The sequence below is a fragment of the Capricornis sumatraensis genome, chromosome 5 (assembly GCF_032405125.1).
Source record: "Capricornis sumatraensis isolate serow.1 chromosome 5, serow.2, whole genome shotgun sequence".
Lineage (NCBI taxonomy): Eukaryota > Metazoa > Chordata > Mammalia > Artiodactyla > Bovidae > Capricornis > Capricornis sumatraensis.
The window spans coordinates 14,056,334-14,078,471 of NC_091073.1; the positions used below are offsets into that span (position 1 = coordinate 14,056,334).

The 22,138-nt window shown below is 39.2% G+C and overlaps 1 protein-coding gene across 1 annotated transcript in view; it reads left to right on the forward strand.

The window, feature by feature from the left end:
- AKAP9 (A-kinase anchoring protein 9) overlaps window positions 1-22,138 on the forward strand; it is a 174,369-nt gene that overhangs the window by 15,204 nt on the left and 137,027 nt on the right. The window contains exon 2 of the mRNA XM_068972558.1: window positions 9,225-9,479. Within this exon, the coding sequence (XP_068828659.1) occupies window positions 9,225-9,479 (255 nt within the window). The remainder of the gene's footprint in view (window positions 1-9,224; window positions 9,480-22,138) is intronic.

Here is a 22,138-nt window from a genome sequence, read left to right on the forward strand (position 1 = left end):
GCCACCAGGTAGCATCTGAACAGCGATGCTAGGAGCCAGCTTGTGGGATGTGAGGGTGTCTGGAGAGGCTGATGAAAGAGGTCAGGTCCAGGACATTGTAGTTCCTGGGACTTCTGTCTTATTTCTGTCTTTTGGGATGAAATTTTTGGTAGATGTGTAATTGTATTATATCATTTAAAAACAATGATATTAACATATGGGCCCAAAGTTTTAATCATGAATAGTCTTTACAGATCTTTGGGGGAGGGAGGGAGGCAGTGAAAATCTTTAAAAAAGGAAACAATTACCCATACTCTCATTTGTTGCTGTTGCTGTTCAGTTGCTCAGCCATGTCCGACTCTTTGCGACCCCATCCAGCACGCCAGGCTTCCCTGTCCATCACCAGCTCCCAGAGTTTGCTCAAACTCATGTCCATGGAGTCAGTGATGGCATCCAGCCATCTCATCCTCTGTCATCCCCTTCTCCTCCTGCCTTCTATCTTCCCCAGCATCAGGGTCTTTTCCAATGAGTTGGCTGTTGGCATCAGATTGCCAAAGTACTGAAGCTTCAGCTTCAGCATCAGTCCTTCCAATGAATATTCAGGGTTGATTTCCTTTAGGGTTGACTGGTTTGATCTTCTTACAGTCCAAAGGATTCTCAGGAGTCTTATCCAACACCCCAGTTCCAAACCATCAGTTCTTCAGCACTCAGCCTTCTTTATGGTCCAACTCTCACATCCTTACATGGCTACTGGAAAAACCATAGCCTTGACTAGACAGACCTTTGTTGGCAAAGTAATGCCTCTGCTTTTTAATATGCTGCCTAGGTTTGTCATAACTTTTCTTCCAAGGAGCAAACATCTTTTAATTTCATGGCTGCAGTCTCCGTTATGCAGTGATTTTGGAGCCCAAGAAAATAAAGTCTGTCACTGTTTCCCCATACTTTCATGACCTGTAAGTAATTACTGTTGACAGTTTGTTGGTTCTTCGTTTCTGTGTATATTTTTAAACTTGTGTCGTACTCTGTATGTAATTTTGGCTTCTTTTCTCCCCTGACTTTATGTTGAGAGCGTTTTCTCACAGTAAATTTTTGGGAAAACGTTGTCTTTGTCAGCTGCATAATTTTACTTGTATGATTATACAGTAATGTAACCATGGACTTGATATATCAGTTTAGTTTTTTTTTTTTAAGGAATAAACCTAAATTTATTGCTTATTGGTGCCTCTGTTTTGTAAAAAAAAAAAAGAAAAAAATTCTTTTTTTTTTTTTTTGACTCAACAGGTGTTTGTTTATTGAGAACCTGTGTATAAGCACTGTTTGAGACTTAGAGTAGCCTTTGATTTTGATGAAAATTCCTGCCCTCCTGGAGCTATCTTCTGGTTATTTGTTCTGTAGTAATAATTTGACATCGTATACTTCATATGTATGAAGCCTAAACAGTATTTTCATAATTTTATACACTTAGAAGTTTGATCTAAACTCTATAATGTAATCATTCCACTTTTTATTCTCTATCTTTTTTTTTTTTCATTTGGGATCATTTAGTAATAGATATTGTTTATTGAATTGCTTTTTCAAACAATGGTTTAAAATCTTATTATAATGTAGAATTGTAGTTTTTCTCTTGTATAATTAAGTGATAGTACAGGGAATAAGAAGATAAAGAAACAATTGAAAAAGGTTTTTCTAAAATAGGCATTAAAAACTGAAAGAAATTTTATTAATGGACATAGTTGATCTAAAATATTAGTTTCAAGTGTACATCAGAGATTCAGTATTTTTATACTCCACTTAAAGTTATTATAAAATATTGTGTATATGCCTTGTGCTGTGCAACACATCCTTGTCTTACTTACAGTAGTTGTACGTTTTTTTATCCTCTACCCCTGTATCTTGTTCCTCTCCCCTCTGGTAACCACGGATTTGTTCTCTGTATCTGAGTCTGTTCCTGTTTTGTTATATTCATCTGTTTGTTTTATTTTTTAGATTCCACATATAAGTGATAGCCTAGGGTATTCGTCTATTTCCGACTTATTTCAGTAAGCGTAACACCCTCTAGTCCATGCATGTTGTTGCAGATGGCAAAAGTCCATATTTTATGGCTCAGTAATAGTACTGTGTGTGTGTGTGTACACGATTTTCTTTAGCCGTGTGTGTGTGTGCACCATTTTCTTTAGCCGTGTGTGTGTGCACCATTTTCTTTAGCCGTGTGTGTGTGTGCACCATTTTCTTTAGCCGTGTGTGTGTGTGCACCATTTTCTTTAGCCGTGTGTGTGTGTGCACCATTTTCTTTAGCCGTGTGTGTGTGTGCACCATTTTCTTTAGCCGTGTGTGTGCGCACCATTTTCGTTAGCCGTGTGTGTGCGCACCATTTTCTTTAGCCGTGTGTGTGTGCGCACACCATTTTCTTTAGCCGTGTGTGTGCGCACCATTTTCTTTAGCCGTGTGTGTGTGCGCGCACCATTTTCTTTAGCCGTGTGTGTGTGCGTGCGCACCATTTTCTTTAGCCGTGTGTGTGTGTGTGCACCATTTTCTTTAGCCGTGTGTGTGTGTGTGTGCGCACCATTTTCTTTAGCCGTGTGTGTGTGTGTGCACCATTTTCTTTAGCCGTGTGTGTGTGTGCACCATTTTCTTTAGCCCGTCTTCTGTTGGTGGACACATAGGTGGCTTCCATATATTGGCTGTTGTAAATAATGCTGCTGAGAACATTGGGGTGCATGTATGTTTTTGAATTAGTGTTTTTGTTTTGTTCTGATCATATGGTAAAACTGAAAGAAGTCTTAAGAGATCCTTCTGTCCTTCCTCTTCTTTGTAAGTTGAAAAAGCTGAGTTCTTTTGAGGTGAGTGGCTTGTCCAGTGTTGCATAGCTAGCTTCTCAGAGTCTGTATAGACACAACAGTCCAGTACTCTGTTGTATGTAGTCTGTATTCTTCTTGAAACATTACTTGCATTCAAAAAAGTATCTGGCCCTACTATGTGGCAGACGGTGAAATATGGTAAAATGTACAAAGTTAAGATAACTTTTTAGGCTGCAGAATCTTTTTTCTTAGATGCAAAAGTTTTCCAAAACTTTAAGAAAAATTCTGCATTGAATGAGGTTATAGGGTATAAATTAGCCTGTTGGCCCCACAGGTCTTCTTCACATCCGATCTCCTCGGGCCTGTTTGGCACTGTTATTTTCCAGCAGTTTGCATCTTTGTGGTGGTGTTGGAAAATATTCTTCAGCGCGTCTTTAAACCGTTGCCTTTGTCTTCTTTGCTTTCAGTTGCTCCACTTCAGCTCTGCATACGAATTGTCTTTCCATCAACTGTGTTCATCTTCTTTTTGTTTTCATAGTTAAGCCCGTGAAGTCTTGTTGTAATAGCTTGTACAGCATGTTTAGGCAGCATTCATTAAGGAATATCACAAAGATTTAAAGACCATACCAACAAGTACAAATAGTCACCATAATTAGAATTAATGATTTTTTAAATTTTCTACAGTAAAAATATAGAAAATAACTCTACTTACAGCTGTTTTTGAAAACTAGAGAAAGTTGATAGCGTTTTTAAAACACTTTATAATCTTTTGGGGGGGTGTGTGTGTGTGTGTGTGTGTGTGTGTGTGTGTGTGTGTGTGTGTATTTTTCCCCTAGTGTTGTCAAAAAAGTATATGTTGTTTTGTTGATTTCATTTGTTCATGCCTTTAACCTCCTGTTCTAATTTTAATATTACTGTTTTTAATTGTTGCTGTTCAGTTGTCTGACTCTGTGACCCTAGGGACACTAGGCTCCTCTATCCTCCACTTTCTCCTGGAGCTTGCTCACATTTTTGTTGATTGAGTTGGTGATGCTGTCTAACCATGTCATCCTCTGTGTCTTTCCCAGCATCAGGGTCTTTTCCAGTGAGTCAGCTCTTTGTGTCACGTGGCCAAAATATTGGAGCATCAGCTTTAGCATCAGTCTTTCCAGTGAATATTCAGGGTTGATTTCTTTTAGGATGGATTGGTTTGAAATCCTTGCAGTCCAAGGGACTCCCAACTCTTTTCCAGCACCACAAATTCGAAAGCATCAGTTCTTTGATGTTCAGCCTTCTTTAGGGTCCAACTCTCATATCCATATATGACTACTGAAAAAGCCATAGCTTTGATTACATGGACCTTTGTCAGCAAAGTGATGTCTTTGCTTTTTAATATGCTGTGTATGTTTATCAGAGCTTTCTTTCCAAGGAGCAGGCGTCCTAATTTCATGGCTGCAGTCAGGGTCCACAGTGATCTTGGAGCCCAAGAAAAAAAAATCTGTCACTGCTTCCTCTTCCCCCTCCTTTATTTGCCATGAAGTGGTGGGATCAGATGCCAGGATAGTAGAGTTTCAAGCCAGCTGTTTCACCCTCCTCTTTCACTCTCATCAAGAGGCTCTTTAGTTCCTCTTCACTTTCTGTCGTGTGAGTGGTATCACCTGCATGTCTGAGGTTGTTGCTGTTTCTCCTGGCAGTCTTGATTCCATCTTGTGATTCATCCAGCCTGGCATTTTGTGTGATGTGTTCTGCATATAAGTTAAATAAGCAGGGTGACAGTATACAACTTTACATTCATAGAATCATAGAAAAAAACAAGAGAATTCCAGGAAAACATCTACTTCTGCTTCATTGACTACTCTAAAGCATTTGACTGTGTGGATTACAACTGTGGAAAATTCTTAAAGAGTTGGGAATACCAGACCACCTTACCTGTCTCCTGAGAAATCTGTATGCTAGTCAAGAAGCAGTGGTTGTTCATAGAACTAGACATGGAACAACTGACTGGTTCAAAGTTGAGAAGGGAGTGCAAAGCTGTATGTCACCTGCTTATTTTAAGTGTTTTCACATGTAGACCAGTGAAGGAAAAGAGTGAATGCATGTGATGCACATTGGTATAATGGAAAGAATACTGAATTTGGAATCACATGTTTGTGTTCTGTTTTGCTCCTTACTCTTGGAGAAGTAACTCATATTTGTCCTCAAATCTCAGCTTTCAAATTCTCAGTAAGCTATTTCATGACTCCTCCCTGCATTCCCATACAAATGAAGTCTTTTCTGTTTTAGACTTTCTTTGGTACTTAAACTTTTTCTTCTAAACGCTTTCTGTCTCTTGAAGTGATACATTTCTGTATTTGTCTACATTTGCTTATTTGCTCTTGCTCCTTGGGTTACAGTTCAGGGGAGCAGGGCTGGTGTCATCTCATCGCTGCCTCCTCTGCCTTTGGCACAGGGCAGACATGTGGTAGGCAGTCCATAAATATTTTTAAGTAAATGAACTACTCACTACTGTCTGTCACATACCAAGCTGTTTCCTTCACAGCTATAAAACTCTGCAACCTCGCCTCTTACAGAAAGCCTTCTTTGAGAAAATCAGGACAAGAGATGTTCCCATACTGCCTCCTTATAGATCTATAGGACTGCTGAGTGTACAGAACTGTACTCTTAACTCTTCTCTTGTTTCTCACAGCTCTGTGAAATATTAGGCTGCTGCTGCTGCTAAGTTGCTTCAGTCGTGTCCGACTCGGTGCGACCCCACGGACGGCAGCCCACCAGGCCCCTCTGTCCCTGGGATTCTCCAGGCGAGAACACTGGCCTAGACTAAAAGCCCCTACAGTTAGGACTGTGTGTTTTGACTTATATCTGGCTTAGTGCCTCGCACATACATATCTGACAAAGACTCAAAAAATAAAACCAGTTCCAGTTAGTACTTTTTTTGAAGTGACATTTATAGAAACTTGGGGTGTTTTTTTTTTAACAACATTTAAAAATCTCCTTGTTTTATTGAGAATATTCATTTATAAATAAAAATTGAGTTTATGGAATAAACTCTTAGTCATTTTTGTTTAGTCATTTATTCGTGTTCTGGTTAGGGTAAGACATTTGCCTGAGATCCGAATTAGTTTTGAAAGACAAGTGTATATGGACATAATCTCTTTCCAGTAAATCTTGCAGCTATTTCCATGCCTACATATGTTAACATTTTTATATTTGGCTTCCAAATGACAAACACAGATGGCTGTAGTCTGAATTTCCAGCATGTTTTAGAATAAATGTTTTTCCAGTAATATAAAGTGTATCATTTCAGTATCAGATGATTAGCAATTGAATAGAGTTTCTGATTTTTGCTTATCTGCCATTTTTAAGGTTTAAGATAAAAAATAACTTTGATAGCTATTTATGATGTAATCTTGTTTTCTTTCTCACGTTTTTACCAAACAGAAATTTTCCTAAAAGGCTATTATGGGTATTTTTTTTCTGAGAATTCAATTTTGTTGTTTGTTTGGTTTTTCTATTTGTTTTGTTTAGTGGAGTACAGAGATTATTGTGAGAGGGAATATTTTATGTTTTAATTCATTTAATTACCACTTCGAATTCTGAGACCATGGAACTTTTTTAGGTAGTGGAATCTTTTATATCATCTTAGTTTCTGTGGACCAGTGCTTAAAATGATTCCTCAATGTTAACTTTTCTGTAAAAAAAAAAATGCATAATCTTTTTTCCACTCAACCTTTATTTATTGAGTACTGCTCTAGGTTTTGAATATATAGCAGTGAACAAAAGTTCTTACCTTCATGGAGTTTACCTTTTGGTTAATTGTTGTGAAAAAATAATATGACTTCATTTAATCAATAACATAGACCTGAAACAGTGTTTGGTAATTTTTTGTCCTTAGAAGTGATTAGTTCTAAACACAGTAATAAAACTTTTACTTTTTATTCCTTATCTTTTATTAACTTTTTCACTAGAATCATTTAATAATGGATACTGTTGTCTCAGAGGTTTGTTTGGTTTTTAAAAATCTTTTTATAGTACATTATTTTAACAAAAATTTTCTTTTGTTATATATTTGTGTGTATAAACATTAAGTATAAATTTTATATATAACCCTACAGAGATGGAATTTTAAGCAAAATCATCTTTGTCCTGGTATCCTCTGCTGTCTGAATATTTTTTTAAATATCAAGAGTGTCATTATTAACACATTTTTCCTTTTGCATTCTTTCTGAGGGATCCTTTTAAAATGATATGCCTAGACTTCTGATTCTATTTACAGATAATACGTAATAGTGTTTCAGTTGAATTATTTTTAAGAATGAATTTCCTATCCAAAGTAGTTTACATGCATTCCAACAGCTTAATAATGTACAAATAGAGGCAACTAGTCTTGCATCTGTTCCTTAAGCAGATAGCAGAATAACTGAATAGTTGCTCAACAGCTGGGGGAAAATTTTAAATGTGATGTATTTTTATGTTCTTCAAGGTCAGTGATTAGATATTTCTCACTTACTAATTGGACATTTGTTAAGTAAATAGTACTTATCTATTAACTTCTCTTTATCTACAGCAAACAAAAGTATAACATATGCTATATATTATCCTAATAGCTGTCACATAATTTGATAGTTAATGATATCAAGCATTATCAAGATTTCTTTTAATACTTTATATCCTAAGACATTTACTGACCATCTTTGCAATTGTTCTAATTTATGTATTAATATGTTCATCTATTTCCTCTTTTTAAGGCAAAAGGGCTTACACTTGTTCTTATACTTTTCTTTCAGAATGATTGAGTTCAAATGATTGAGTGGTAGTTAATAGTTGCTTTATATAAAATTTAGAAAACTTACTGCAGCTAAAGGGAAATTTCATGTGAGCATAAGGAAAAATAGCTGTAATCTCTAGAGATAGACCAAAGTTGTTATGGTTATATTCTTCCAGTGTTTATTTATTCCTATATATATAATATTATTAAATTTTAAGGTAGATAAAACTGTTGAAGGTGATGAGCCTGAGGCCTCTCTTATCTTTGTTAAAAGAGATGCGCATAATTTTCCTCTTACTACTGCTGTGTCTAAACATTTATTAATAATGATCTACATTAATATTTTAATATTAATAATGATTTACATCAGCCCTGGGATTTCTTTGAAAGGAATGATGCTAAAGCTGAAACTCCAGTACTTTGGCCACATCATGCGAAGAGTTGACTCATTTTAAAAGACTCTGATGCTGGGAGGGATTGGGGGCAGGAGGAGAAGGGGATGACCGAGGATGAGATGGCTGGATGGCATCACTAACTCGATGGACGTGAGTCTGAGTGAACTCCGGGAGTTGGTGATGGACAGGGAGGCCTGGCGTGCTGCGATTCATGAAGTCGCAAAGAGTCGGACACAACTGAGCGACTGAACTGAACTGAACTGAACTGAACATTAGTATTATTTTAATTAATCCAGTATTGGCCAAAGTGTATAATCTATACTTCTGATTTAGATAGTGATGAGATATTTTAGATGATATGTTGTTGATCTAGTATTAAATAAATAACAGTAGATAGTAGTGTTAAAAAAAGGTTAACTACTTTCTAGGTTTCTTTAAATCTATCTGCTTATGACAAGCCAAAAGTCTGTCTGGTACTAATAGATTCTTAGCACCTCACTAACACTTGTCTCTTTCTCTTAGAGAATTTCTCTTCAGCAATGTCTAGCTAAAATTTTAATAATATAGTTTTATTTTTTATTGTATTCACTTTTGTTTCCATTTTTTTAAACTCAAATGACATTGTCTTTTAATTTATGTCAAGGACTCAAAGTCTCCTTTTAAAATAAATCTGAATAAGAAAAATACACTAGTTAAACATATTAAGTCAGTGGTAAGTCTAGGTGACAAGTGGAATATGACAGAAACCCTGAATATGGTATGCAGATGGTTAAGGGCTGGGAGGCACTATTGTTTGATACAGTAGTATTGATAAAAATATTTATAATTTTTCCCACTATAAATAAGACTACATTGATCATTTGTATAGCTAAAGCTTTTTGCATAAAATAATTACATTTACTAGAATATGTAAGTAGAATTTGCAGAAATTCCATAGGGCAAATGCATTTAGATTTCCTGTATTTTCATATAATCTCGTATCCAGAGATTATAGTTTTACTGAACAATGAATGAGGGCACCTGTCTTTTGTTCTTTTTATTCTCCCCAACTCTGGGCTAATTTCTTTCTTTAGACATATTTTCAGTTCTTCGCAATATTTGAATAGCATTCATTCAGAAATACCTGCTTTCTTTGCAATTCAGCAGTCATTTTTATATTAAAGACAGTATCCATTGTCCTTTATTTTATCATCATTTTAGTGATGGGTTGATCCCTTTAAAGAAAATGACTCCAAAGCTACTTTTTTCTTAGTGGTGATAAAGAAAAATTATCTTTGACAACAGTGATTTTTTTTTTTTTTTCTGTAGCTTGCCCAGTTTCGACAAAGGAAAGCTCAGTCTGATGGGCAGAATCCTAAGAAGCAGAAAAAAAAGAGAAAAACTTCAAGCAGTAAACATGACGTGTCAGCATACCATGCTATAAACATTGAGCAAACACAGAGTGATGAGACGTGTGTAAGTAATTCTCAGAGATCAGGAACAGCCGTGCCTCCTGAATCCACAGTAACGAGAACTCTGCACAGTGGAGAAATAGTTAAATGTGACCAGGTCTTCTCTGTTGAAGTAAGTATTCATCTCGATTTTTAAACAGTAGCATTCTAAGTATAAAGTTATTGTAATAACATCACTCATTAGTATCCTGTGTGATTTTTGTGAGCTCGATTCAATACACATTTATTGAGCAACTGTAATACACCAAAGATTGAGCACGAAGGATACAAAGATAAATATGACAGTCTCTGTACTTTAGGAAGGTCAGTCTAGTGGGCAAGGTAGACATAAGACAGGTTAAGTAGTCTGATGAGAGCTGTGCTAACAGCAATGCATATGGTGCCCTAAAGTGCCATGATTTGGGGGAGCCCCAAATTGGTCTTCTGTGTGTTACTTGGGAAAGTTTCCTGGAAGAGATAATAGAACCAAGTCTTGAAGTGTGAGTTAAAATTAGCTAGAGGCAAAGAAGTAGGACAGACAACCTTTGTGCTAAAGAATCAGCATTCTCAAAGACATGAAACAGTGTGATGTGTTTTGGAAGCCTTAAGTAGTTTAGTTTTAAATGGATATCCAAGTGACCCCGTAGGGTGGTGGTGAGGGTGAAGCAGGGAAGATTACACCTGGCCCATGGGAAGTTTTCCTCAATAAATGCTAATTTCCTTCCCCCCATTGATGATGGAATTTCCAAGAATAAGATGAGGGAGAGGTTAAGAGTGGGTTGGGTGGTGGGTGGAATGGTGGTACTCCAACTAAGACCGAGCTTAGAGAACTGTGGGACGCTAAGGAGGAAGAGTGTTGGCCAAGGCATAGGATGATTGTAGGGTGGGTTGTGCGCTGCCGTACTTAGCTGGAGATAGGGTTTAAATGTATAGGCTCAGTCAAGAGTCAGAGATGTCATAGAGATTTGCTGTTCATCATAGACGTGGATCTTACTGAGTTTTTTCTGCTTAGAGTTTTTTGAGCATTTTGGATACGTAGATGAATGTTTTCCATCAGATTTGGGAAGTTTTCAGCCATTATATCTTCAAATACCCTTTCCCATGCTTTCTTCTCCTTCCACATCTCCATTATGCATCTGTTAGTATGTTTGGTATTGTTGCACAGACCTTTGATGATCGTTCTCTTTATTTACTTACTTGGTTGCGTCGGGTCGTGGTTGCATCACGCAGGCTTTCCCCCTGTGGCACGCAGCCTCCCAGTTGCGTTGCACAGACTCCAGGGTGCACGGGCTTGGTTGCCTCGCAGCGTGTGGGATCTCGGTTTCCCTGACCAGGGGCTGAACCCATGTCCCCTCCATTGCAAGGCAGATTCTTAACCGCTGAACCACCAGGGAAGTCCCTGTTCTTTTTTAAAAAAAATTCTTTTTTTTCCCTCAAACTGGGTAATTTCAGTTGAACTTTTTTTGAAATTTACTGATTTTTCTTCCTCCTCAGATCTGCTGTTAAACCCCTGTGGTAAATTTTACATTTCAGTTATTTTACTTTTAACTTCAGAATTTGTTTTTTTATATGTTCTTTTTTTGTTAATATTCCCTATTTAGTGAGGCATTGTTCTTATAATTTTCTTTAGTTTTTTTAGGCATTGTTTCCTCCATTTATGTGACTTAAGAAATATGTAACTTAAAATCTTTGTCTAATAAGTGCAATATCTATGTTTCCTTAGGGACAGTTTCTACTGACTACTGTTTTTCTTGGATATGGGCCAGATTTCCTTTTTCTGGATAATTTTTTTTTGAAGTCGGGATCTTTTATGTAATAAAATATGACAACTGGGGTGCTTGATTTGATTTGAAGAATATTTTCATTTTCTGCTGGACAAATCAATACCTGGGCCCTTCACTGGAATTTTAGCATTTCAAGTACAGAGTGTCTTGTTCACCATTTCATCCTCAGTAGCACAGTGTTTAGTACACAGTATGTGGCTCAGGTGGTAAAGTGTCTGCCTGCAATGCAGGAGACCTGGGTTCAGTCCCTGGGTTAGGGAAATCCCATGGAGAAGGAAATGGCACCCCACTCCAGTACTCTTGCCTGGAAAATCCCATGGTTGGAGGAGCCTGATAGGTAACAGTCCATGGGGTTACAAAGAGTTGGAGACGACTGAGGAACTTTACTTTCATGCATTTAGTCAGTAGTCCATTTAAAAGACTTCAGTGAGTGAACAAACCAAGAGAGCATACATCATGAAAGTATATTAGATTTACAAGAGGGCCACATATGTCAGTTACAGGATTTTAGAATAGGAGTAAGCTTATTATTTCTGTTCCGGGCATCAGTTACTACATCAGTGAGGAGATGGACTTGAAACTTGGTCTTGAGAGCTGAGTAAAATTTCTCTAAGTGTAGGTGAGAAGGGAGACAGTGACACTTTATATTTGGTTGTTTATGGGTTTTGGTTTCTTTGGTTGTTTAGTTGTTGTTTTGTTTTTTGGGTGTCTTTTTTTGTGGGGGTCATTGGACAGGTACTTTGTTATCTTTCCCCATTTTGAAGGAATACTCTTCAGACTTCAGTGTGTATACAGATCATGTGTGCAATCTTTTTAAAATGCAGATTTCTAATTCAGCAAGTCTGGGTGGAACCCATGAGTCAAATTTATTTTAATTGAAGTATAGCTAATTTACAGATGTTGTGTAGTTTCTGGTGTACAGCAAAGTGATTCAGTTATACATATATATACATATATATTTAGGTACACTTTTTCATATTTTTTCCACTTTGGTTTATTACAAGGTATAATATATAGTTCTGTGTGCTACACGGTAGGACCTGTTCTTTATCTATTTTATATGTAGTAGATTGTATCTGCTAATCTCAAACTTCTAATTTCTCTCCTGCCTTCTTTGGTAACCATGTTTGTTTTCTATGTTCTATGAGTTCACTTCTGTTTTGTAAATAAGTTCATTTATGTCGATTTAAAAGTGGTATCGTATGATCTTTGGCTTTCTCTGTTTGACTTACTTCTTTTGGTAAGATAATCTCAAGGCCCATCCATGTTGCTGCACATGGTATTACTTCATTTTTTTATGGTTGAATAATATTCTGTGTTCTGTGTATGTGTGTGTATATCAAATTCTGTATCCATTCTTCTGTTGATGGACACTTAGGTCGTCTCCGTGTCTTGACTGTTGTGAATAGTGCTGCTGGGAACGTTAGGGATGCACGTATCTTTCTGAATTAGAGTTCTCTTCAGATACATGCCCGAGAGTGTGATTGCTGGATCGTATGATTATCATCTTAAGTGTTGTGTTGGCTGTGGGTTTGTCATAGCCCACTTTGATAAGAATTTTTATCACGAATGGATATTGCACAAAAATAAACTCAAAATGGATAAAAGACCCTGAATATTAAACGGGGTACTATAAAACTGAGGAAAATGTAGGCAGAAACTGACATAGATTGTAGTAATCTTTTTTGATCTGTTTCCTAGAGGAATGGAAATAAAAGCAAAAATAAGCAAATGGAACCTAATCAAGCATAGAAACTTTTGAACAGCAAAGGAAACCATAAACACAACAAAAAGACAAAATACAGAATGGGAGAAAATATTTGTAAATAATGTGACCAATAAGGGATTAATATCCAAAATTTATAAACAGCTTTCTGCTCAATATCAAAAAGACAAACCAATGAAACCTAGGCAGAGGACTAAATAGACATTTCTCCAAAGAAGATACACACATGGCTAAGAGACATATGAAAGGATGCTGAGCATCACTAATTATTAGAGGAATGTAAATCAAAACTGTAGTAAGATAGCACCTCATACCAGTCAGAAGATACCAAATTATAATCACTGAGTCTATGAATCTGCTTCTGTTTTGTAAGTAATTCATTTATATCATTATTTTTTAGGTTCTACATAAAAGTGACATCGTATGGTATTTGTCTTTCTCTAACTTCACTTAGTATAATAATCTCCAGGTCCATCAGAGTTGGCATAGAGGGCATTATTTCTTTCTTCTTAGCGATTGAGTAATATTCCATTACATATATGTACTTTATTTTCTTGGTCTCCAAAATCACTGCAGATGGTGACTGCAGCCATGAAATTAAAAGACTCTTACTCCTTGGAAGGAAAGTTATGACCAACCTAGATAGCATATTGAAAAGCAGAGACATTACTTTGCCAACAAAGGTCCGTCTAGTCAAGGCTATGGTTTTTCTGTTGATCATGTATGGATGTGAGAGTTAGGCTGTGAAGAAAGCTGAGCACCAAAGAATTGATGCTTTTGAACTGTGGTGTTGGAGAGGACTCTTGAGAGTCCCTTGGACGGCAAGGAGATCCAACCAGTCCATCCTAAAGGAGATCAGTCCTGCGTGTTCATTGGAAGGACTGATGGTAAAGCTGACACTCCAATACTTTGGCCAGCTAATGGGAAGACCTGACTCATTGGAAAAGAGCCTGATGCTAGGAAAGATTTAAGGCAGGAGGAGAAGGGGACGACAGAGGCTGAGATGGCTGGATGGCATCACCGACTCGATGGACATGGGTTTGGGTGGACTCTGGGAGTTGGTGATGGACAGGGAGGCCTGGCATGCTGTGATTCATGGGGTCGCAGAGTCGGACAAGATTGAGTGACTGAACTGAACTGAACTGAGCGACTGAACTGGCTGCCCAGATCCTCCTTATTCGTTCCTCTGTCAGTGGGCATTTAGGTTGCTTCCATGTCTTGGCTGTTGTCACTGCAGTGAACATTGGAGTGTTTGTATCCTTTGAACCATGGTTTTCTGCAGTTATATGCTCAGAAGTGGTATTACTGGATCTTATGGTAGCTCTGTTTTTAATTTTTCAAGGAGCCTCCATATGGTTCTCCATAGTATCTACCAGTTTACTTTTTCCCATAAACTGTGTAGGAGGGTTCCCATTTCTCCACACACTCTGCTACATTTTCTGTTTGTAGACTTTGTGATGATGGCTATTCTGACTGGTGTGAGGGGAAGGAATAGATAGAGAGTTTGGGATTAACGTGTACACTCTGCTACATTTAAAATAGATAACCAACTAGGAGCTATGGTATAGCACGGGGAACTCTGCTCAATATTCTCTAATAACCTAAATGGGAAAGAACTTGAGAAAGAATGGATACGTCAGTTTATATTAGTATAACTGAATCACTTTGCTGTATATCTGAAGCTAACACAACATTGTTAATCAACTATAATCCAATATAAAATAATCAAAAATTTAAAAAACAGAATGGATGTTGAATTATATCAGATGCTTTTTCTGCATCTGTTGAGATAATCATATGTATTTTGTCTTTTTTCTGTGACGCGGTGTATCACATTAATTGATTTGCGTCTGTTGAACCATCCTTGTGAACCTGGGATGAATCCAAATTAAACATGTTGCATGGTCCTTTTTAATGTGTTAGTGGGTTTGGTTTGCTTGTTTTGTTGAGAATTTTAAAATTTATGTTCGTCAAAGGTCAGTTCAGTTCAGTCTCTAAGTCATGTCCGACTATTTGTGACCCCATGGGCTGAAGCACGCCAGGCCTCCCTGTACGTCACCAACTCCCGGACCCTACCCAAACTCATGTCCATTGAGTCAGTGATGCCATCCAGCCATCTCATCCTCTGCTGTCCCCTTCTCCTGCCTTCAATCTTTCTCAGTGTCAGGGTCTTTTTTCAGTGAGTCAGTTCATTGCATCAGGTGGCCAAAGTAGTGGAGTTTCAGCTTCAGCATCAGTCCTTCCAATGAATATTCAGGACTGATCTCCTTTAGGATGGACTGGTTGAATCTGCTTGCAGTCCAAGGGACTCTCAAGAGTCTTCTCCAACATCACAGTTCAAAAGCATCCATTCTTTGGCACTCAGCTTTCTTTATAGTCCAACTCTCACATCCATTCATGACTACTGGAAAAACCATAGCTTTGACTAGATGGACCTTTGTTGTCAAAGTAATGTCTCTGCTTTTTAATATGGTGTCTAGGTTGCTCAAACTTTTCTTCCAAGGAGCAAGCATCTTTTAATTTCTTGGCTGCGGTCACCGTCTGCAGTGATTTTGGAGCCCCCAGAAGTAAAGTCCGCCACTGTTTCCACTGTTTCCCCATCTATTTGCCTGAAGTGATGGGACCAGATGCCATGATCTTAGTTTTCTGCATGTTGAGCTTTAAGCCAAGTTATTCACTCTCCTCTTTCACTGTCATCAAGAGGCTCTTTAGTTCTTCTTCACTTTCTGCCATCAGGGTGGTGTCATCTGCATATCTGAGGTTATTGATATGTCTCCCAGCAATCTTGATTCCAACTTGTGCTTCACCCAGCCCAGCATTTGTCATGATGTACTTTGCACATAAGTTAAATAAGGAGGGTGACAGTATACAGCCTTGACGTACTCCTTTCCCTATTTGGAACCAGTCTGTTCTTCCATGTCCAGTTCTATCTGTTGTTTCCTGACCTGCATACAGATTTCTCAAGAGACAGGTCAGGTGGTCTGGTATTTCCATCTCTTGAAGAATTTTCCACAGTTTATTGTGATCCACACAATCAAAGGCTTTGGCATAGTCAATGAAGCAGAGATAGATGTTTTCCTGGAACTCTCTTGCTTTTTTGATGATCCAGCGGATGTTGGCAGTTTGATCTCTGTTTCCTCTGCCTTTTCTAAATTCAGCTTGAACATCTGGAAGTTCACGGTTCACGTACTGTTGAAGCCTGGCTTGGAGAATTTTGAGCATTACTTTACTAGTGTGTGAGATGAGTGCAGTTGTGTGGTAGTTTGAGCATTCTTTTGCATTGCCTTTCTTTGGGATTGGAATGAAAAGTGACCTTTTCCAGTCCTGTGGCCACTGCTGAGTTTTCCAGATTTGCTGGCATATTGAGTGCAGCACTTTCACAGCATCATCTTTCAGGATTTGAAACAGGTCAACTGGAATTCCATCACCTCCACTAGCTTTGTTTATTGTGATGCTTCCTAAGGCCCACTTGACTTGACATTCCAGAATGTCTGGCTCTAGGTTGGTGATCACACCATCATGATTGTCTTGGTCATGAAGATCTTTTTTGTACAGTTTTCTGTGTATTCTTGCCACCTCTTCTTAATATCTTCTGCTCCTGTTAGGTCCATACAATTTCTGTCCTTTATTGTGCCCGTCTTTGCATGAAATGTTCTCTTTTTATCCCTTGGGAAGGCAGTTCATCAAAGGTCTTGTCCTGTAATTTTCTTTTTTGTATCTTCCTCTGGTTTTGGTGTAGAGGTAATGGTGGCTTCATACTGTTAGGTAGGTAGAATAGGGAAAAGGAGTCCAAAATGGCGGCGGCTAAAAGACAAGGAAGGTCCGAGGACCAGAGTGAAGACTTCAGGTAGAACAAGCAGCACTCCTGGCTAAGCCCAATTTGCATAGGGCAGGCCCAGGTGGAGGAAAAAACATAAAAGGAGGAGCCACGGCGCTTTCTCCCTCTCTTTCTCTCCCACGTGCAACGTGCTCTCTTCCTCTCTCTCTCTCCCTCATGCGAGCGCTCTCTTTCTCCCCCTCTCTCTTTCTCTCCCGCATGCGAGCGCTCTCTCTCTCTTCCTCTCTCTCTCCTCCTCTCTCTCTCTTTCTCTCCCGCATGCCTGCGCTCTTTCTCTCACTCCTCTGTCTCTCTCCCGCATGCGAGTGCTCTCTCTTCCTCTCCCTCTCTTTCTCTATCTCTCTCCCTCTCTCTCCCTCGCCCACGTGCTCCTCCACTCTCTTCTCTTCCAGTCTTTGGGTTGGCATGCCCTCACGCTTCCAGGATGGATTCTCCTGCTGGCTTCTAAATAAAATAGAGCTGTAACACTGATTTGCCTAGGAGCTATAACACGGTTTGTCCAAGACCCGAGAGCTGTGACGCGCTGAGGGCTTTAACGTCCATTGCTCCAAATCTTTGTTGTGACGAGACAAAGAACCGAGGAACAGACACTCGTGTGACAATACAGTGACTTTGGGAGTGTTCCTTTCCTTTTAATCTTTTGGAAGAGTTTGAGAAGGATTGGTATAAATAGCTTGTTTACCAATTCCCCAGTGAAGCCATCCAGCTTGTTTGCAGGCATGTTGCTTTGTTTTTTTGATTAACAGCTACTGTTTGACTTCTGGAGATAAGTCTGTTCAGATTCTCTCTTTGTCTTGATGCAGTTTTGGTGGGCTGTATGATTCTAGGAACTAGTCTGTTCTAGGTTGTCCAATTTGTTGGCATATAATTGTTGGTAGTGTTCTCTTAAGGTTTTTTGTGTTTCTGTGGTATCAGTTGTTATTTCTCCTCTTTCATTTCTTATTTTATTTGGGTCCTTTCTCTCCTTGCTGATCCCTGCCAGAGGTGTGTCGATTGTGTCCTTTCAAGAAAACGGCTCTTGGTTTTATTATTTCTGTTTTTTAAATTTCTATTTTATTTATTTTATTTCTGATCTTTACTGTTTCCTTCCGTCTGCTGACTTTAGGTTTTGCTTTTCTTATTTTCCTTATTCCTTTAGGTGGCAGGTTGTTTACTTGAGAAATCTCTTGTTTTTTGAGGAAGCTGTGTCACTGTGAACTAGGACTGCTTTTGCTGTATCTTGTGGTTGCGTGGTCGTTGTATTTGTCTCGAGGTATTTTTTTACACCTGATCTTAGCCAAAAGGCCAAGAAGTGATGTCTCAAGTTTTTAATTTCTTCTTTGATTTCATTATTGAGCCATTACTTTTCTTAAAAATTTTAAAATTGATGTTTATTTTTGGCGGCACTGGGTCTTCATTGCAATGCAAGGGCTTTCTCTACTTACAGCAGGTGGGGTCTCCTCCCTGGTTGCAGCATGTGTGCTTCTCACTGTGGTGACACCTCTTGTTCCAGAGCACACAGAGGCTCAGTAGTTGTGGCACACAGGCTTAATTGCCCTGTGGCCTGTGAAATCTTTCCTGGAGCAGGGATCAAACCGGTGTCCCCTGCATTGGCAGGCAGATCCTTAACTACTGGATCACCAGGGAAGCCTGTTGGTTTTTTAGAAGCATTTTATTTTGTCGTTATTGTTCAGTATTAAGTCGTGCCTGACTCTGCAACGCTATGGACTATAGCACGCCAGGCTCCACTGTCCTTCACCATCTCCCCGAATTTACTCAAACTCATATGCACTGCGTTGGTATGCTGTCTAATCATCTCATCCTCTGCCACGCCCTTTTCCTTTTGCCTTCAGTCTTTCCCAGCATCAGGAACTTTTTCAGTGAGTCAGCTCTTCACATCAGGTGGCCAATGTATTGGAGCTTCAGCATCAGTGATATTCAGGGTTGATTTCCTTGTAAGATTGATTGGTTTGATCTCCTTGTAGACCAAGGGACTCTCAAGAGTCTTCTCCAGCACAGCTATTCCAAAGCATCAATTCTTTGTCACTCAGCCTTCATTATGATCCAGCTCCACGTCCTAACATGACTGTGGGAAAAACCACAGCTTTGACTACATGGATCTTTATAAGTGAAATGATGTCTCTGCTTTTTAAGATGCTGTCTAAGTTTGTCACAGCTTTCCTTCCAAGGAGCAAGTGTTTTTTACTTTCATGGCTGCAGTCACCATCCGCAGTGATTTTGGATTCCAAGAAAATAAAATCTGTTACAGCTTCCACTTTTTCTCATTCCATTTACCACAAAGTGATGGGACTGGGTGCCATGATCTTAGTTTTTTGAATGCTGAGTTTCAAGCTAGCCTTTTCACTTTGCTCTTTCACCCTCATTAAGAGGTTCTTTGGGGGCTTCCCTGGTGACTCAGTGGTGATAACCCACCTGCCAATGCAGGAGACACAGGTTCGATCCCTGGGTGGGGAAGATTTCCTGGAGAAGGAATGGCTACCCACCCAGTATTCTTGCCTGGAGGATTGCATGTACAGAGGAGCCTGGCGGGCTACAGTCCATGGGTCCACAAACAGTCCGACTTGACTGAACAGTTTAGCACGCAAGAGGTTCTTTAGTTCCTCTTTGCTGTCTGCCATTAGAGTGGTATCATCTGCACGTCTGAGGTTGCTGATATTTCTCCCAGCAGTCTTGATTTTATGTTGTGATTCATGCAGCTTGGCATTCGCATGATGTCCTCTGAATGTAAGTTACAGAAGCGGGGGGACAATATAGTCTTGACGTGCTCCTTTACTGATTTTGAACCAGTCCATTGTTCCACGTGCAGATCCAGCTGTTGCTTCTGACCTGCATGTGGGTTTCTCAGGAGACAGGTGTTGGGATCTGGTATTCTGATTTTTTGAAGAATTTTCCACCATTTGTTGTGATCCACACAGTCAAATGCTTTAGGGTAGTCAGTGAAGCAGAAATAAATGTTTTTTCTGGAACTCCCTTGCTTTTTCTGTGATCCAGCAAATGTTGGCAGTTTAATCAGTGGCTCCTCTGTCTCTTTGAAACCCAGCTTGCATATATAGAAGTTCTCAGTTCACATACTGCTGAAGGCTAGCTTGAATGATTTTGAGCATCACCTCGCCTAGCATATGAAATGATCACAATGGTATGGAAGTCTGAACATTTTTTGACATTGCCCATCTTTGGGCTTCCCTTGTAGCTTAGTTGGTAAAGAATCTGCCTGTAGTGCAGGAGACCCGGGTTTGATCCCTGGGTTGGGAAGATCCCCTGGAGAAGGAAATGGCAACCCATTCCAGTATCCTTGCCTGGAAAATCTTACGGACAGAGGAGCCTGGTGGACTGCAGTCCCTGGGGTCGCAAAGAATCAGGCACGACTGAGTGACTACCTTCTACCTTCTTTTTCTTCTTTGGGATTGGAATGAAAACTGACCTTTTCCAGTCCTGTGGCAACTGCTGAGTTTTCCAAATTTGCTGGCATATTGAGCACAGCATTTTAACAGCAGCATCTTTTAGGATTTTCAACAGCTCAGTTGGAATTTCATCATCTCCACTAGCTTTGTTTGTAGTGATGCTTTGTAAGATGCATTTGACTTCACACTCCTGGGTGTCTGGCTCTCGGTGCGTGCCCACACCATCATGGCTGTCCGGGTCATTAAGATCTGTTTTGTATAAATCTTCAGTGTATTCTTGCCACCTCTTCTGAATCTCTTCTGCTTTTGTTAGGTCCTTACCATTTCTGTCCTTTATCATGCTCATCCTTGCATGCAGTGTTCTCTTGAGATCTCCAGTTTTCTTGAAGAAATATCTATAGTCTTTCTCATTCAATCATTTTCCTGTGTTTCTTTGCATTATTTACTTAAGAAGGCTTTCTTATCTCTCCTTGCTGTTTTTTGGAACTCTGCATTCAGTTGAGTGTATTTTTCCCTTTCTCCATTGGCTTTCACTTCTCTTCTTTCCTCAGCTACTTGTAAAGCCCTCTCAGACAACCACTTTGCCTTCTTGCATTTCTTTTTTCTTTGGGATGGTTTTGGTCACTGCCTACTGTACAGTGTTAAGAAATTCTGTCCATAGTTCTTCAGGCACTCTGTCTACTAGATCTAATCCCGTGAATCTATTCGTCACCTTCACTGTATAAGGGATTTGATTTAGATCATACCTGAATGGCTTAGTGGTCTTCCCTACTTTATTCAATTTAAGCCTGAATTCTGCAATAAGGAGCTCATGATCTGAGCCACAGTCAGCTCCAGGTCTTTTGCTGACTACATAGAGCTTCTCCACCTTTGGCTGCAACCATGTGGTTTCAGTATTGACCATCTGGTGATGCCATGTGTAGAGTTGTCTCTTGTTTTGTTGGAGGAGAGTGTTTGGTATGACCTATGTGTTCTCTTGACAAAATTCTTAGCCTTTGCCCCATACACCAAGGCCAGACTTGCACATTATTCTGGGTATCTCTTGACTTGTTATTGCATCCCAGTCCCCTGTGATGAAAAGGACATCTTTATTGGTGTTAGTTCTAGAAGGTCTTGTAGGTATTCATAGAACTGTTCAACTTTAGCTTCTTCGGCATCAGAGGTTGTGGCGTGGACTTGGTTTACTGTGATTTTGGTTGGTTTGTCTTGGAAGTGAACCAAGAACATTCTGTCATTTTTGAGGTTGCACTCAAGTACTGCATTTCAGATTCTTTTGTTGACTCTGGGGGTTACTCCATTTCTTCTAAGGGATTCTTGTCCACAGCAGTAGATATAATGGTCATCTGAATTAAATTCACCCATTCCCATCCATATTAGTTCACTGATTCCTAAGATGTAGATATTCAGTCTTAACCATCTCCTGCTTTATGTCAGCATATTATTTAGTCTCCCTATAATTATTTTTCCCCTTTTATCTTTCCGTAATTGATTTTTAGTTTCATGCTGTTGTGATAAAAAAAAGATGGAGTTGATTTCTAATTTCATGCTGTTGTGATTACAAAAGATGCTTAAAATAATTTCTGTCCTCTTAAATATATTTAGGCTTCGGTTCAGTTCCGTTGCTCAGTCTTGTCTGACTCTGTGACCCCATGCATGGGCTGCAGCACGCCAGGCCTTCCTGTCCATCACCAACTCCCGGAGCTTACCTCAGACTCATGTCCACTGAGTCAGTGATGCCATCCAACCATCTCATCCTCTGTCGTGCCCTTCTCCTCCCACCTTCAATCTTCCCCAGCATCAGGGTCTTTACAAATGAGTCGGTTCTTTGCATCAGGTGGCTAGAGTATTGGAGCTTCAGCCTCAGCATCAGTCCTTTCAGTGAATATTTAGGACTGATTTCCTTTAGGATGGACTGGTTGGATCTCCTTGATGTCCGTTGTCCAAGGTTACCATGTGTCTTAGTATGTGGTCTGTCCTAGAGAATGCTTATATGTGCTTAAAAAAGAATGTGTATTTTGGAGATGTAATGTCCAGAAAATATCA